At 40.8% G+C, this 15,873-nt stretch overlaps 2 protein-coding genes across 4 annotated transcripts in view; both read right to left on the reverse strand.

Annotated features, from left to right (window-relative positions):
- The window catches only part of LOC106613480 (adhesion G-protein coupled receptor D2), a 167,014-nt gene extending 156,282 nt beyond the window's left edge, over positions 1 to 10,732 (reverse strand). For both annotated transcript variants that reach the window (XM_045687280.1, XM_014215752.2), the window contains exons 1-4: positions 10,453 to 10,732; positions 10,233 to 10,269; positions 1,691 to 1,715; positions 750 to 983 (exon numbers count right to left, since the gene is read on the reverse strand). In XM_045687280.1, the coding sequence (XP_045543236.1) occupies positions 750 to 983; positions 1,691 to 1,715; positions 10,233 to 10,269; positions 10,453 to 10,469 (313 nt within the window). In that variant the 5' untranslated portion in view covers positions 10,470 to 10,732. The remainder of the gene's footprint in view (positions 1 to 749; positions 984 to 1,690; positions 1,716 to 10,232; positions 10,270 to 10,452) is intronic.
- A 135-nt stretch (positions 10,733 to 10,867) lies between these two features.
- Positions 10,868 to 15,873, reverse strand: part of kif14 (kinesin family member 14) — a 52,756-nt gene continuing 47,750 nt past the window's right edge. For both annotated transcript variants that reach the window (XM_014215756.2, XM_045687282.1), the window contains exons 28-29: positions 13,513 to 13,654; positions 10,868 to 13,203 (exon numbers count right to left, since the gene is read on the reverse strand). In XM_014215756.2, the coding sequence (XP_014071231.1) occupies positions 12,815 to 13,203; positions 13,513 to 13,654 (531 nt within the window). In that variant the 3' untranslated portion in view covers positions 10,868 to 12,814. The remainder of the gene's footprint in view (positions 13,204 to 13,512; positions 13,655 to 15,873) is intronic.

Genomic DNA, 15,873 nt, shown 5'->3' on the forward strand with positions numbered 1-15,873 from the left:
TTTCTGTGTTATTATATTATAATTAAGTCTATGATTTGATAGAGCAGTCTGACTGAGCGGTGGTAGGCAGCAGCAGGCTCGTAAACATTCATTCAAACAGCACTTTACTGCATTTGCCAGCAGCTCTTCACAATGCGTAAAACCATTGCGCTGTTTATGACTTCAAGCCTATCAACTCCCAAGATTAGGCTGGCAATACTAAAGTACCTATTAGAACATCCAATAGTCAAAGGTATATGAAATACAAATGGTATAGAGAGAAATAGTCCTATAATAACTACAACCTAAAACTTCTTACCTGGGAATATTGAAGACTCATGTTAAAAGGAACCACCAGCTTTCATATGTTCTCATGTTCTGAGCAAGGAACTTAAACGTTAGCTTTTTTACATGGCACATATTGCACTTTTACTTTCTTCTCCAACACTTAGTTTTTGCATTATTTAAACCAAATTGAACATGTTTCATTATTTATTTGAGACTAAATAGATTTTATTGTATTATGTATTATATTAAGTTAAAATAAAAGTGTTCATTGTTCATTCAGTATTGTTGTAATTGTCATTATTACAAATATATATATAAATATTGATTAATCGGTTTCTGCTTTTTTTGGTCCTCCAATAATCGGTATTGGCGTTGAAAAATCATAATCGGCCGACCTCTAACAAAGACTCTACTGTGAGACAGAGAAGGTGCTGAAATCTTAAAACTGTCAAATATGGCAATAGCATAGTGACTGATCTCACTCTTTAAGTGTGTCATGACTTTCCTGCCGATCCACACGGGGTGGGTTATGTTCAGGGACTTTAAGAAGGTGGTGAGCTCTCGGTTCTCGAAGGTGTTGGATACCGTGGCTAAGGCCCCCGAGCGCTGGCTACAGAGGCGTCCGGCCCCATGCCAAGGTAGCCTGTCGGGTACGTACTCGTAGTAGGACTCGTCGTATGTGAACATGGTCCTGCTCTCCAACGTCAAAGCTGTATCTGCCCAGAGAACACAAAGAGTGGTTGAGGAGAGGAGCGAGATCATGTTCATTAGGGTACCAAAGGTTTTGAAGCTTTTTGCCAAATAAATCAGAAAATAAGCTTTTCTCATTGAACAGGTCCAGGTACTCCCTTACCGTCCCCCCCCCCTGCAATAAGTTTTCTAACATTTTGCTACGGTGTGCCCAAATGAACATGACCCTGGTTAACAATGGAGCTCACTATCTAGGAATTTGTATGCACTGCTAGGGAATACAGGGACTTATAGTGGCTGTCGTTGCACTATGGCTTTCTTGGGCCGCTGTTCAACCATGTTTTTGGTCAACAATGCCCATTTTGCATTATCTCAGCATAGTGGGAGATTAATGACAGGAAAATGGCAACTGCTGGATGTACAGTATAACTGAGACCACATGCTCAATCAAATCAAATTGTATTTGTCACATGCACCGAATACAACAGGTGTAGACCTTGCCGTGAAATGCTTACTTACAAGCCCTTAACCAACAATATGGTTCAACCCCGGTTAAGTGCGGTGAAGTCATTGACTTCTTACAGTTGTACGAGAACTCAAGTAATAACTATAGCTTATAACTTTGTCATACATGCCTTGTAAGTTACAGTTCATGGTGGCTGTTATGCAACGTTATTACCAACTTTAACTCAGAATATATCACTTACATGTCAACAGATTAAAGACTACTTACCTGATGTACAGTGATGAAACCAAATCTACGGAATAAAACAAAACCTAGGTTATTGTATTATCATTTGATTCCTGACATTTGATGTCTTATCTAAATCACTATCAAGTGTAACTAGTGGAAAACTGGGGACTGGGGACCCCTACTATAAATGTTGTAGTAAGAATAATATTTGTGCTTGGGAAGTAGCCTATGATAAAGAAAATGTGTCCATTTAGGTGTTTTAAAACAACGTATGGTGTACACTAGCGTATTTATGGTCCGAGTAGCCTGACCATGTCTATGTTCCCTCAACCTTATGTTCCCTCGGTTCCCTCAGCCCCATGTTCCCTCAGCCCCATGTTCCCTCAGCCCCATGTTCCCTCAGTTCCCACAGCCCCATGTCCCTCAGCCCCATGTTCCCTCAGCCCCATGTCCCTCAGCCCCATGTTCCCTCAGCCCCATGTTCCCTCAGCCCCATGTTCCCTCAGCCCCATGTTCCCTCAGCCCCATGTTCCCTCAGCCCCATGTTCCCTCAGCCCCATGTTCCCTCAGCCCCATGTTCCCTCAGCCCCATGTTCCCTCAGCCCCATGTTCCCTCAGCCCCATGTTCCCTTAGTTATATCTTCTAAACCTGGGGTCGGCAACCCAAATGAAAGGAAGAGATATGTTTCAACTTCCAGTCACCAATGATTCAATACTAGGCAGGGCAAACACGTTTTGGTGATTTCTGGTACATCATCAAAATAATTCAATCAGTGCATGTTTTTGGACTCATTCATTAGTTTTTACACGATTAAGTACAATACCATTGAAAATTCATGTTGAAAATGATGCTGTCGCTGCTTCCTGTTGCCAAGATTTTGATAAACACCTCAATGTCAAAACACAGTTTTAAATGGGGGGGGGTTGCACTTTTGAAACTACCACAACTCAAAAGCCACATGGAAACTAGAGATATTTTTACATCACTGGTTAGATGACAACCTGCAGAACACAGTCAGCTACTGTACATGTTGGAATGTTGCATTTTGATACGGGGGTCACAAAAACAAAAAGAAACACAACACTGTTTTGTCAATCACTCATCGATTATCACGTTGAAATCAATTGCACGAGAGGGGGGAGATGAGGTTGCACCTTCTGTTAAAACAGCTCAAAAAAAACACATGGAATCTGGGAATAATATGTACATCACTGGTTAGAGGACAATTTGTAAAAGACAACTAGCTACATTTAAGTGTTGCATTTTGTTTCAAGTGGGTCGCCAACTATGTAAGTGTAACGCAACACTTTTTTTGTTAATCACTTCCATCGATATCACGCTGAAATCAATAGAACAGGGGGCAAACATTTGGGGTGTAGCACTGTTTAAACTAACACTATTCAAAGGCCACAGAGACATTTTGAATAACCTATACATGGTTGGTTAGATGAGAACTTGTAGAAGGCTTATATCTATATTTTGGAATGTCAGATGTTGATTTCGGGAGGCTGCCATCACGGAAAAGGGAACAAGCCATTTTAAGTCATAGTTTGACTGTCAAATCCGTGTATTGGTGTGTGGCCAGCAACTTTTATAGAGAGATCACCCCACATTTTCCGTGCCATTGGAGAGTTCGAAAATAAAATGCAAGGTAGTAACACATGGGCTGAAATAAAAGATCCCAGAGATGTTCCATATGCACAAATATGGAACATTTTGTATTATGCTCACTTTCAAATTGTGACATGATTGTGAGGTTTCAAATCTTTACCAAGAGGTACAAAAAGTGTCATATAATTAGAGAAGACAAAAAATTACGAGGACTTTATGCAAGGTTTTAAGTGCAAATTATAGTTGATCCAATGGATGAAACCTCTCCTTAGAATAGGTTGTGATATGGGACACCTCTAACAGCATTGAGTGAGCTTCATACAATACAGAAAGTTGTTGCGCCTTCGCCTACATTTACGATTCATGCAAGATTATGAGCAGACTACATAAAAAGACAGCTAAACAAGAATGAGAAGATATTGCACAAATAGTTAAAATCCACTGCCATACAATTCAATTACTGTATACAAATTGTATCAAAGTAATCCCTGTCTGACAAAATAAATTATACTTAACAAAAACATAAACGCAACATAAAGTGTTGGTCCCATGTTTCATGAGCTGAAATAAAAGATCCCAGAAATTGTACATATGCACAAAACCTTATTTCTCTCAAATTGTGCTGAAATTTATTTACATCCCTGTTAGTGAGCATTTGTCCTTTGCCAAGATAATCCATCCACCTGACAGGTGTGGCATTTCAAGAAGCTGATTAAACAGCATGATCACTAAACAGGCATACTTGTGCTGGGGACAGTAAAAGGCCACTTAAATGTGCGGTTTTGTCACTACACAATGCCACAGGTGTCTTAAGTTATGAGGGACCGTGAAATTGGCATGCGGACTGCAGGAATGTCCACCAGAGCTATTGCCAGAAAATTGAATGTCCATTTCTCTACCATAAGCCACCTCCAAAGTCATTTTAGAGAATTTGGCAGTACCTCCAACCGGCCTCACAACCACAGATCACGTGTATGGTATCGTGTGGGCGAGTGCAAAATGTTGTGAACAGAGTGCCCCATGGTGGCGGTAAGGACAGTATATGAGCAGGCATAAGCTACGGTAGGTAGAGACTTCAGCTTTCTCCTCATACATACAGTACCAGTCAAAAATTTGGACACACCGACTCATTCAAGGGTTTTTATTTATTTTTAGTATTTTCTACATTGTAGAATAATAGTGAAGACATCAAAACTATTAAATAACACAAATGGAATCGTGTAGTAACCAAAAAAAGTGTTAAACAAATCAAAATATATTTTAAATTTTAAATTCTTTAAAGTAGTCACCCTTTGCCTTGACAGCTTTGCACACTTTTGGCATTCTCACAACTAGCTTCACCTGGAATCTGATGCAGCACTCCATCACTCTCCTTCTTGGTCGAAAAGCCCTTACACAGCCTGGAGGTGTGTTGGGTCATTGTCCTGTTCAAAAACAAATGACAATCCCACTAAGCCCAAACCAGATGGGATGGTGTATCGCTGTGGAACGCTCTGGTAGCCATGCTGGTTAAGTGTGCCTTGAATTCTAAATAAATCACCAACAGTGTCACCGGCAAAGCACCCCCACACCATCACACCTCCTCCATACTTCAAGGTGGGAACCACACATGCGGAGATCATCCGTTCACCTACTCGTGTCTCACAAAGACACTGCAGTTGGAACCAAAAATCTCAAATTTAGATCCATAAGACCAAAGGACATATTTCCAACAGTCTAATGTCCAATGCTCGTGTTTCTTGGTCCAAACAAGTCTCCTCTTCTTATTGGTGTCCTTTAGTAGTTGTTTCTCTGCAGCAATTAAACCATGAAGGCCAGATTCACGCAGTGTCCTCTGAACAGTTGATGTTGAGATGTGTCTGCTACTTGAACTCTGTGAAGCATTTATTTGCGCTACAATTTCTGAGGTGCCGTTAACTCTAATGAACTTACCCTCTGCAGCAGAGGTAACTCTGGGTCTTCCTCTCCTGTCGCGGTCCTCATGAGGGCCAGTTTCATCATAGCGCTTTATGGTTTTTGCAACTGCACTTGAAGAAACATTCAAAGTACTTGAAATTTTCCAGATTGACTGGCTTTCATGTCTTAACATCTAGACGTTCCGCTAGCGGAACACCTGCTCCAATATCCAATGATAGGCGTGGCGCGAATTACAAATTCCTCAAAAATCCCAAAACTTCAATTTTTCAAACATATGACTATTTTACACCATTTTAAAGACAAGACTCTCCTTTATCTAACCACACTGTCCGATTTCAAAAAGGCTTTACAGCGAAAGCAAAACATTAGATTATGTCAGCAGAGTACTCAGCCAGAAATAGACACCCATTTTTCAAGCTAGCATATAATGTCACAAAAAACAAAACCACAGCTAAATGCAGCACTAACCTTTGATGATCTTCATCAGATGACACTCCTAGGACATTATGTTATACAATACATGCATGTTTTGTTCAATCAAGTTCATATTGATATCAAAAACCAGCTTTTTACATTAGCATGTGACGTTCAGAACTAGCATTCCCACCGAACACTTCCGGTGAATTTACTAAATTACTCACAATAAACGTTCACAAAAAACAACAATTATTTTAAGAATTATAGATACAGAACTCCTTTATGCAATCGCGGTGTCTGATTTTAAAATAGCTTTTCGGTGAAAGCACATTTTGCAATTTTCTGAGTAGATAGCCAGGCCATCATGGCTAGCTATTTTGACACCCACCAAGATTGGTACTCACCAAACTCAGATTTACTATAAGAAAAATTGGATTACCTTTGCTGTTCTTCGTCAGAATGTACTCCCAGGACTTCTACTTCAATAACAAATGTTGGTTTGGTTCCAAATAATCCATAGTTATATCCAAATAGCGGCGTTTTGTTCGTGCGTTCAAGACACTATCCGAAGGGTAAAGAAGGGTGACGCGCCCGGCGCGTTTCATGACAAAAAAATTCAAAATATTCCATTACCGTACTTCGAAGCATGTCAAGCGCTGTTTAAAATCAATTTTTATGCGATTTTTCTCGTAAAAAAGCGATAATATTCCGACCGGGAAACCCTGTTTTCGTTCAAAGACGAAAAAATAAAAACATGGAGTCATCTCGTGCACGCGCCCCCAGTCTCATTGTTCTCAGATCGACCACTATCCAAATGCGCTACTGTTTTTCAGCCATGGCCTGCAAAGTCATCATTCAACGTTCTTGCGCCTTCTGAGAGCCTATGGGAGCGTTAGAAAATGTCACGTTACCACAGAGATCCCCTGTTTTGGATAGAGATGATCAAGAAGGCCAAGAAATAGTCAGAGAGGGCGCTTCCTGTTTGGAATCTTCTCAGGTTTTGGCCTGCCAAATGAGTTCTGTTATACTCACAGACACCATTCAAACAGTTTTAGAAACTTTGGAGTGTTTTCTATCCAAAGCTAATATTTATATGCATATTCTAGTTTCTGGGCAGGAGTAATAATCAGATTAAATCGGGTACGTTTTTTATCCGGCCGTGAAAATACTGCCCCCTATCCATAACAAGTTAAAGTAATGATGGACTGTCGTTTCTCTTTGCTTAATTGAGCTGTTCTTGCCATAATATGGACTTGGTCTTTTACAAAATAGGGCTATATCCTGTCTAGAGGTTGACCGATTAATCGAATGGCCAATTAATTAGGGCCGATTTCAAGTTTTCATACCAATCGGTAATCTGCATTTTTGGACACCGATTATGGCCGATTACATTGCACTCCACGAGGAGACTGCGTGGCAGGCTGACCACCTGTTAAGCGAGTGCAGCAAGGAGCCAAGGTAGGGTACTAGCTAGCATTACACTTATCTTCTAAAAAACAATCAAGCTTAACATAATCACTAGTTAACTACACATGGCTGATGATATTACTAGTTTATCTAGCTTGTCCTGCGTTGCATATAATCGATGTGGTGCCTGTTAATTTATCATCGAATCACAGCCTACTTCGCCAAACGGGTGATGAATTAACAAGCGCATTCGCGAAAAAAGCACTGTCGTTGCACCAATGTCTACCTAACCATAAACATCAATGCATTTCTTAAAATCAATACACAAGTATATATTTTTAAACCTGCATATTTAGTTAATATTGATGCTAACACAAATTTATTTTAACTAGGGAAATTGTGTCACTTCTCTTGTGTTCTGTGCAAGCAGAGTCAGGGTATATGCAGCAGTTTGGGCAGCCTGGCTCGTTGCGAACTGTGTGAAGACCATTTCTTCCGAACAAAGACCGTAACTAATTTGCCAGAATTGTAAATAATTATGACATAACATTGAAGGTTGTGCAATGTAACAGCAATATTTAGACTTAGGGATGCCACCCGTTAGATAAAATACGGAACGGTTCTGTATTTCACTGAAAGGAAAAACGTTTTGTTTTCGAAATGATAGTTTCCGGATTTGACCATATTAATGACCTAAAGCTCGTTTTTCTGTGTGTTATTATACTATAATTAAGTCTATGATTTGATATTTGATAGAGCAGTCTGACTGAGCGGTGGTAGGCAGCAGCAGGCTCGTAAGCATTCATTCAATCAGCACATTCCTGCATTTGCCAGGAGCTCTTCGCTGTGCTTCAAGCATTGAGCTGTTTATGACTTCAAGCCTATCAACTCCCGAGATTAGGCTGGCAATACTATAGTGCCTATAAGAACATCCAATAGTCAAAGGTATATGAAATACAAATGGTATAGAGAGAAATAGTCCTATAATTCCTATAATAACTACAACCTAAAACTTCTTACCTGGGAATATTGAAGACTCATGTTAAAAGGAACCGCCAGCTTTCATATGTTCTCATGTTCTGAGCAAGGAACTTAAACGTTAGCTTTTTTACATGGCAAATATTGTACTTTTACTTTCTTCTCCAACACTTTGTTTTTGCATTATTTGAGACTAAATAGATTTTATTGATGTATTATATTAAGTTAAAATAAGTGTTAATTTAGTATTGTTGTAATTGTCATTATTACAAATATATATATAAAAATTGGCTGATTAATCGTATCGGATTTTTTGGTCCTCCAATAATCGGTATCGGCGTTGAAAAATCATAATTGGTCGACCTCAAATTCTGTATGCCAACCCTACCTTGTCACAACACAAATGATTGGCTCAAATGCATTAAGGAAAGAAATTCCACAAATTAACAAGTCACACCTGTTAATTGAAATGCATTCCAGGTGACTACCTCATGAGGCTGGTTGAGCATGCCAAGAGTTTGCAAAGCTGTCATCAAGGCTACTTTGAAGAATCTCAAATATAAAATATATTTTGATTTGTTTAACACTTTTTTGGTTACTACATGATTACATATGTGTTATTTGATAGTTTGGATGTCTTCACTATTATTCTACAATATAGAATATAGTAAAAATAAAATAAAACACTGGAATGAGTAGATGTGTCCAAACTTTTGACTGGTACCCTATATCATTCCGGTAAGACAAGGAATTAAGGCATGACACATTGCAAAAGCCCTGCATTTTTAAAATGGCTGTGTTCCTATGGGAATTTGCACGTGTTTTGAGCGCCACAATTATTTTTACAAATCCTTTTGGAACAGTAATTGGTGACACATACATGTTATTCAATAATTTCATCCAAACTGCTCGTGCGTGTCAACAAACGTCTGAGCATCCAGGCGCTAAAATAGAACCTGCTTGCCAACCACCATATAAAGTCCACAGAAGAAGAAGACTGAAGGAGAGATTACTAGAAACTAACTAGGTTTCCCCTTTTATCTGTGGATTAATTATTGGAGAACACATGATTTTGTGAGACTCAAAATGGGTCAAGATTCTACAAAGAACCAGAAAAAAAGGACCTTGTGCATTTTAGGTAAAATAAAATAACCCAAATTAGCTAGCAATAGCACACTAGCTAGCTAGATAAATGTCCATGAATGTTACATGCGTTTTGACCTGTCCCCAAATTAATATAGTTGGTTCAGAGTTCGTTTTGATATTTCAACCTGCGTGTCTCAATCGTGTCTGGTGTGGATGTGTAACCGATGTGAAATGGCTAGTTAGTTAGCGGCGGTGCGCGCTAATAGCGTTTCAATCAGTGACGTCACTCGCTCTGAGACTTGAAGTAGGGTTTCCCCTTGCGTTGCAAGGGCCGCGGCTTTTGTGGCGCGATGGGTAACGATGCTTCGGTGGGTGTTAGTTGTTGATGTGTGCAAGGGTCCCTGGTTCGAGCCCGGGTTGGGGTGAAGAGAGGGACGGAACCTACACTGTTACAGATGGACAAAATCAACATGCATGCGCGTGCCCAGTCTAGTCAGCATGCAACGACACACTTAGCAGTTCTACAAGTGGTCTGAGGCAGCGTTAGATTACAAGTGTTTTCAAGTGCAATGTTAATATCGATGGTTTTGTTAAACAGCTAGGAGATTTAATTATGTTGCTACGAAGGTTCTAACAATGAATTTAGCCTTAAGAAGTTTTTGGGAAACCAGGCCCTGAACCGTTCTCTCCATATATTCTAGTGAGTCTGCTGATACACATATTTTAAAAAGTACACCAAATTCAAAGGGATGACTTTAAATACATGTACGGAATCCCATATTGAATGAAAACTCCACAAGAAAATCTGTTGGCCTGCAAGTGGGAGGGTTTTCAGCAGTTTAATTCAATTGTTGTCAGAATGTGCAAGGGAACCACACCTGCATAAGGTAAATCTGAACTACTGAGAAGTGTGTAGGAATGGCATGCATAGGAAAGGCGTACATTTCCTAAGTCTGAATCGGGCCCTTACTCCCCAATATTGATGCCAATTATGATGGAAATTTGTTCACTGGGTACTTAGTAGGTCTTATGAAACATTGGCTTGAGGGAGAATAGGGCTGAGTGAACATGGGGTGGATCCTTCATAAATTCAGTGTGAAAGTTCAATAACACATTCTATCAAATATAAAGCATGCCCTAAAATAATGAAAACAGTGCACTTACAAGTAAATTGGGGTATAATATCCCAAACCACTGCATCCTTTGAAATGGAAGCCAATGTGAAATTGTTAGTACGGTTTTGGGAAATTATCCATCGATAAAGGCAATCTAAATCAACTTAATTTAAGGTTGCACCAAAGGCACAAGCTACATGTCCAAATATAATTATTGAATTCTCACTTTAACATTTAAGTTAAAATGACAAACAGTACTTTACACCTACCTGAGATTGGACACCATCCGTTAATACTCAAGGTTTTCGTGCGTTTTCTTTAGTCCACCTCCATCGACATTTCAAGTCGTCGTGTGATTTTAAAAGACTTTCATCAATTAATCCTCCTGTGCTACATTTTCTCAACAAAAGTGATTAACAAAAACAAATCGGTCGTTGTTTGTAACCCAAAAGCAGTCATTCGATTTACACTTCATGAATTTGAGGGAACCTCCTAGGTGACATCAGATTTTATGAAGTGAGGCAGAGTCTGAGCGCGCAAAGGGTGGGTGTAAAAGTATGGAGCCATTTCAAGCTCTGCTGAGAGAAAAAGAACGAACTTACTCACAAGCTGTTGCACAATACGCATGAAAGGAGACCAAAATATGCATGTATGGAGACCAGACGAAAAAGCTAAACAAAAAAGTCCAGAAATATTCATTTATTATGCTCACTTTCAAATTGTGACATGATTGTGAGGTATCAAATCTTTACCAAGAGATACAAAAAATGTCATAAGAAAAAATTGACAAGTACTTTGTGCAAGGTTTTAAGTGCAAATTATAGTTGATCCAATGAATGAAACCACTCTGAATAAGTTGTGATATGGGACACCTCTAACAGCATTGAGTGAGCTACATACAATACAGAAAATTGTTGCGCCTTCACCTACATTTAAAAATAATGCAAGATTATGAACAGACAACTTAAAAAGACACCTAACCAAAATGAGAAGATATTGCCCAAATAGTTACAATCCACTGCAGTACAATTTAATTACCGTATACACATTTTATCAAAGTACTTTACAATCTGAAGAAATCCCTGTCTGACAAAATAATGTATAGTGAACAAAAATCTAAACGCAACATGTAAAGTTTCATGACAAGAAATAAAAGATCCCAGAAATGTTACGCACAAAAAGCTTATTTCTCTCAAAGTGTGCACAAATGTGTTTAAATCCCTTTTTGTGAGCATTTCTCCTTTGCAAAGACAATCCATCCACCTGACAGGTGTGGCATATTAAGAAGCTGATTAAACAGCATAATCGTTACACGGGTGTACTTTTGCTGGGGATAATAAAAGGCCACTCTAAAATGTGCTGTTTTGTCATACAACACAATGCCACAGATGTCTCAAGTTGAGGAGCATGCAATTGGCATGCTGACTGCAGGAATGTCCACCAGAGCTGTTTGTTGCCTGGGAATGTTCATTTCCTTACCATAAGCCGCCTACGTTGTCATTTTTGAGAATTTGGTCGTACGTCCAACCGGCCTCACAAGCGCAGACCACGTGTAACCACGCCAGCCCAGGACCTCCACATCCGGCTTCTTCACCTTCAGGATGATCTGAGACCAGCCACCAGGACAGCTGATGAAACTGTGTGTTTTCACAATTGAAGAATTTCTGCATTAACTGTCAGAAATGGTCTCAGGGAAGCTCATCTCTGTGCTCGTAGTCCTCAACGGGGTCTTGACCTGACTGCAGTTTGTTGACGTCAACGTTGTGAACAGTGCCCCATTGTGGCAGTGGGGTTATGGTATGGGCAGGCATAATATAGACAATGAACCCAATTACTTTTTATTGATGGCAATTTGAATGCACAGATACCGTGACGAGATCCTGAGGCCCATTTTCATGCCATTCATCCACCTCATCTTTCAGCATGATAATGTTTAGCCCCATGTTGCAAGGATTCGTGCACAATTCCTGGAAGCTGAAAATGTCCGTGTTCTTCCATGGCCTGCATACTCACCAGACATTTCACCCATTGAGCATGTTTGGGATGCTCTAGATTGACCTGTACAACAGCGTGTTCCAGTTCCCGCCAATATCGAGCAATGTCGCACAGCCATTGAAGAGTGGGACAACATGAGGTGGTCACACCAGATACTGACTGGGTTTATGATCCACGTTCCTACTTTTTTATGGTATCTGTGACCAACTGATGCATATCTTTATTCCCAGTCATGAGAAATCCATAGATTGGGACCTAATGAATGTATTTCAATTGACTGCTTTCCTTATATGAACTGTAACTCAGTCAAATCTTTGAAATTGTTGCATGTTGCATTTACATTATATTTTTGTTCAGTGTATACATCTGGGGTTTTAGTGCAATTGGACAGAAAGACCTTTGATGTACATTCATTCTCTCTGTTGATTCTTTCTATTAATGGCATTGAGCCTGTAACCTTTAACATCAATCATCTGGGTTGTGTTCATTAGAGCACACTGTAGCAAAAAAAAATTGCAACGGAAAGCGAAAACATGTGTTCCTCATTGGACAAGTTCAGATTGTACTACCTTCCCATTTCCGTCAGTTTCATGCCTACTGAACAAGTACCTGATCAGCTGATCAACCCCCTGCGCATCAAACCCAATGTGCATCGCCATTAGATAAAGACAATCCTGAAGAGAGAGAAACAATCTTAGGGGCTCCTCTGTTCCTTCCCATGTCGGAAGCTACCAGGGTCCCCTCCTTCCCCTGACCCCTTTCCCGTGTGCTCTTCTCTGAGCCAGAAGACCCCCTCTTCTCTTCAAGGCCCTGCGTGTTGAAGGCGGTACTCAGGGCCTGCAGGGCAGACTGGAGCTCGTCCCGGGCTGCCATGACAGTCTCCAGGCAGGGCAGCTGTAGGCTAGATGAGACGGTGGCCAGCCCTGTGCCGCCCCTGGGGAGGCCGTTAATGACTTTGTCGATGGTCTTGGAGGAGGAGGAGACAGCCTCTCGGCAGGTACCGAGGCTGGAGTCACTGCTTTTACCTGGTAAAGAGTTAAATACATGCATTTCACTTCTCGTTTAACTTCTTTGGGTCCCTATAGTGACTAGAACCTAGCTTTCCTGGATGATTAGACTAATGATGGGTAGATAATAGAAACACATATGTTTACAGTTCCACAATATTGCTCAAATCTATCAATCAAAGTTGAAGTCACAAAAGAAAAAAGTACAGGGAAATGAGAGGAAATCAAAAGGAAGCCATTTAGGTCAGTTAAATGACAGGCATTATGTTTTTGTAGCAATGCTGAGGAAACTGTGGCCTTGCTTCTCATAGGCCAGGCAGTCAGTACCTCGGAGGGCGAGAGAGAGCGCAGCGTGAAGCTGCCTGATTGCCTGGTTGAGCTGGAACAGCTGGGCTGCGGTGTTCCTCACTCTATGGAACTGTGAGAGATCAGGGTCCTCAGTTCCCTTCTTGGAGCCTTCTTCCCTATCCTGTAGACAGACACACACACACACACACACACAGTTACAGTTGATGTCATTGGAAAACACACACACTTTACAGTTGATGTCATTGGAAAATGGTGCCTTTCCAAGGGGATGAACCCTTTTCTTCACATACTGTAGCTAACCCTATTAAAGCCCTTCCTCCATACACTAGTTGTGCAGAACTACTGTTGATTCCAATCAAATACTGTCTCACTACAATGGTGCAATTACAAAACGTGTGACAATTTCAGGTCAATAATTATTGGCACCCTTGATAAAGATGAGCAAAAAAGCATGTATAAAATAAATACTGAGCCATTTTGCAGGCGCCCAAAAAGTTGAAAATGATATATTATACTAATACAATTGCTCAGAGAAAGAGATTTTGTTTAACAAGTAATAAAAAAAATGTTTTTTAAGATAGGGGTGCCAAAAATGTTGAGACCTGTTTTCAGGAGCACCCTACCTTTGCGAGGATAACGACACTGCCTTTTTTGAAAATGTTTTAAGAGATTGGAGAACACATTGGAAGGGATCTTAGACAATTCCACCACACAGAATCTTTCCAGATCCTTGATATCCTTCATCTGCACTTATGGACTGCTCTCTTCAACTCAAACCACAGGTTTTCAATGTGGTTCAAGTCTGGGTGTGTGCTTGGGGTTATCGTCTTGCTGGAAGATCCACTTGCGGCCAAGTCTCAGCCTCCTGGCAAAGGCAACCAGGTTTTTGGCTAAAATGTCCTGGTTAAGTTCATGGTGCCGTTGTCCTAAACAAAGGCCACAAGACCAGTGGAAGCAAAATAATCCCATAAAATCCTACGTATTTTAACGTAGGCATGAGGTACTCTTCTGCATATGCTTCCATTTTTCTACGCCAAACCCACCACTGGTGTACGTGGCCAAAGAGCTACATTTTCATGTAACAGACCATAGCACGGATAAACGACATTGGTAAACGACATTGGCACCAGTGCTATGGTTAGTTTCAAAACTATGAAATAACACATATAGAATCATGTAGTAACCAAAGAAAAGTGTTAAACAAATCAAAATATATGCCAATTCATCCCAAATGTTTTCAATGGGGTTGAGGTCAGGGCTCTGTGCAGGCCAGTCAAGTTCTTCCACACCAATCTCGACAAACCATTTCTGTATGGACCTCGATTTGTGCACGGGGGCATTGTCATGCTGAAACAGGAAAGGGCCTTCCCCAAACTGTTGCCACAAAGTTGGAAGCACAGAATCATCTAGAATGTCATTGTATGCTGTAGCGTTATGATTTCCCTTCACTGTAACTATAGGGCCTAGCCCGAAGCATGAACAACAGCCCCAGACCATTATTCCTCCTCCACCCAACTTTACAGGTAGCGTTCTCCTGGTGGCCACCAAACCCAGATTCGTCCATCGGACTGCCAGATGGTGAAGGGTGATTTATCACTCCAGAGAACGTATTTCCACTGCTCCAGAGTCCAATGACGGCAAGCTTTACACCACCCCAGCCGACGCTTGGCATGGCGCATGGCGATCTTAGGCTTGTGTGTGGCTGCTCGGGCCATGGAAACCCATTTTATGAAGCTGCTGACGAACAGTTCTTGTGCGAACAATGCTTCCAGAGGCAGTTTGTAACTCGGTAGTGAGTGTTGCAACCAAGGACAGACGATTTGTACACACTATGCGCTTCAGCACTCGGCGGTCCCTTTCTGTGAGCTTGTGTGGCCTACCATTTCACGGCTGAGCCGTTGTTGCTCCTAAACGTTTCCACTTCACAATAACAGCACTTACAGTTGACCGTGGCAGTTCTAGCAGGGCAGAAATTTGTTGAGCTGACTTGTTGGAAAGGTGGCATCCTATGATGGTGCCACGTTGAAAGTCACTGAGGTCTTCAGTAAGGCCATTGTACTGCCAATGTTTGTCTATGGAGATAGCGTTATGTAGTCTAAATTAGCCTAGTTAATGTTAAGTATCTGGCCATCTTAACTAGCTTCTCTCGGTTTGATGCAGTAAAGAAAGGTACTATGTAATCAGATGAGATGACAAATAACTAGCAATAAATTAGTCTACCAGTGCGAGTCAACTGTTGCCATGCCGCCCGCTCCCTGCTCCCATCGTCACTCACATTTGAGCTGCTGTTCTGCTAATAAAGTAGCTCCTCCTACTAACGTTACAGCATTGTCGAGTTAGGTATTTTTTTCTTAATGTTCTATTGTTCAGACCCCTACT

The sequence above is a fragment of the Salmo salar genome, chromosome ssa10, assembly GCF_905237065.1.
Source record: "Salmo salar chromosome ssa10, Ssal_v3.1, whole genome shotgun sequence".
Classification (NCBI taxonomy): Eukaryota; Metazoa; Chordata; class Actinopteri; order Salmoniformes; family Salmonidae; genus Salmo; species Salmo salar.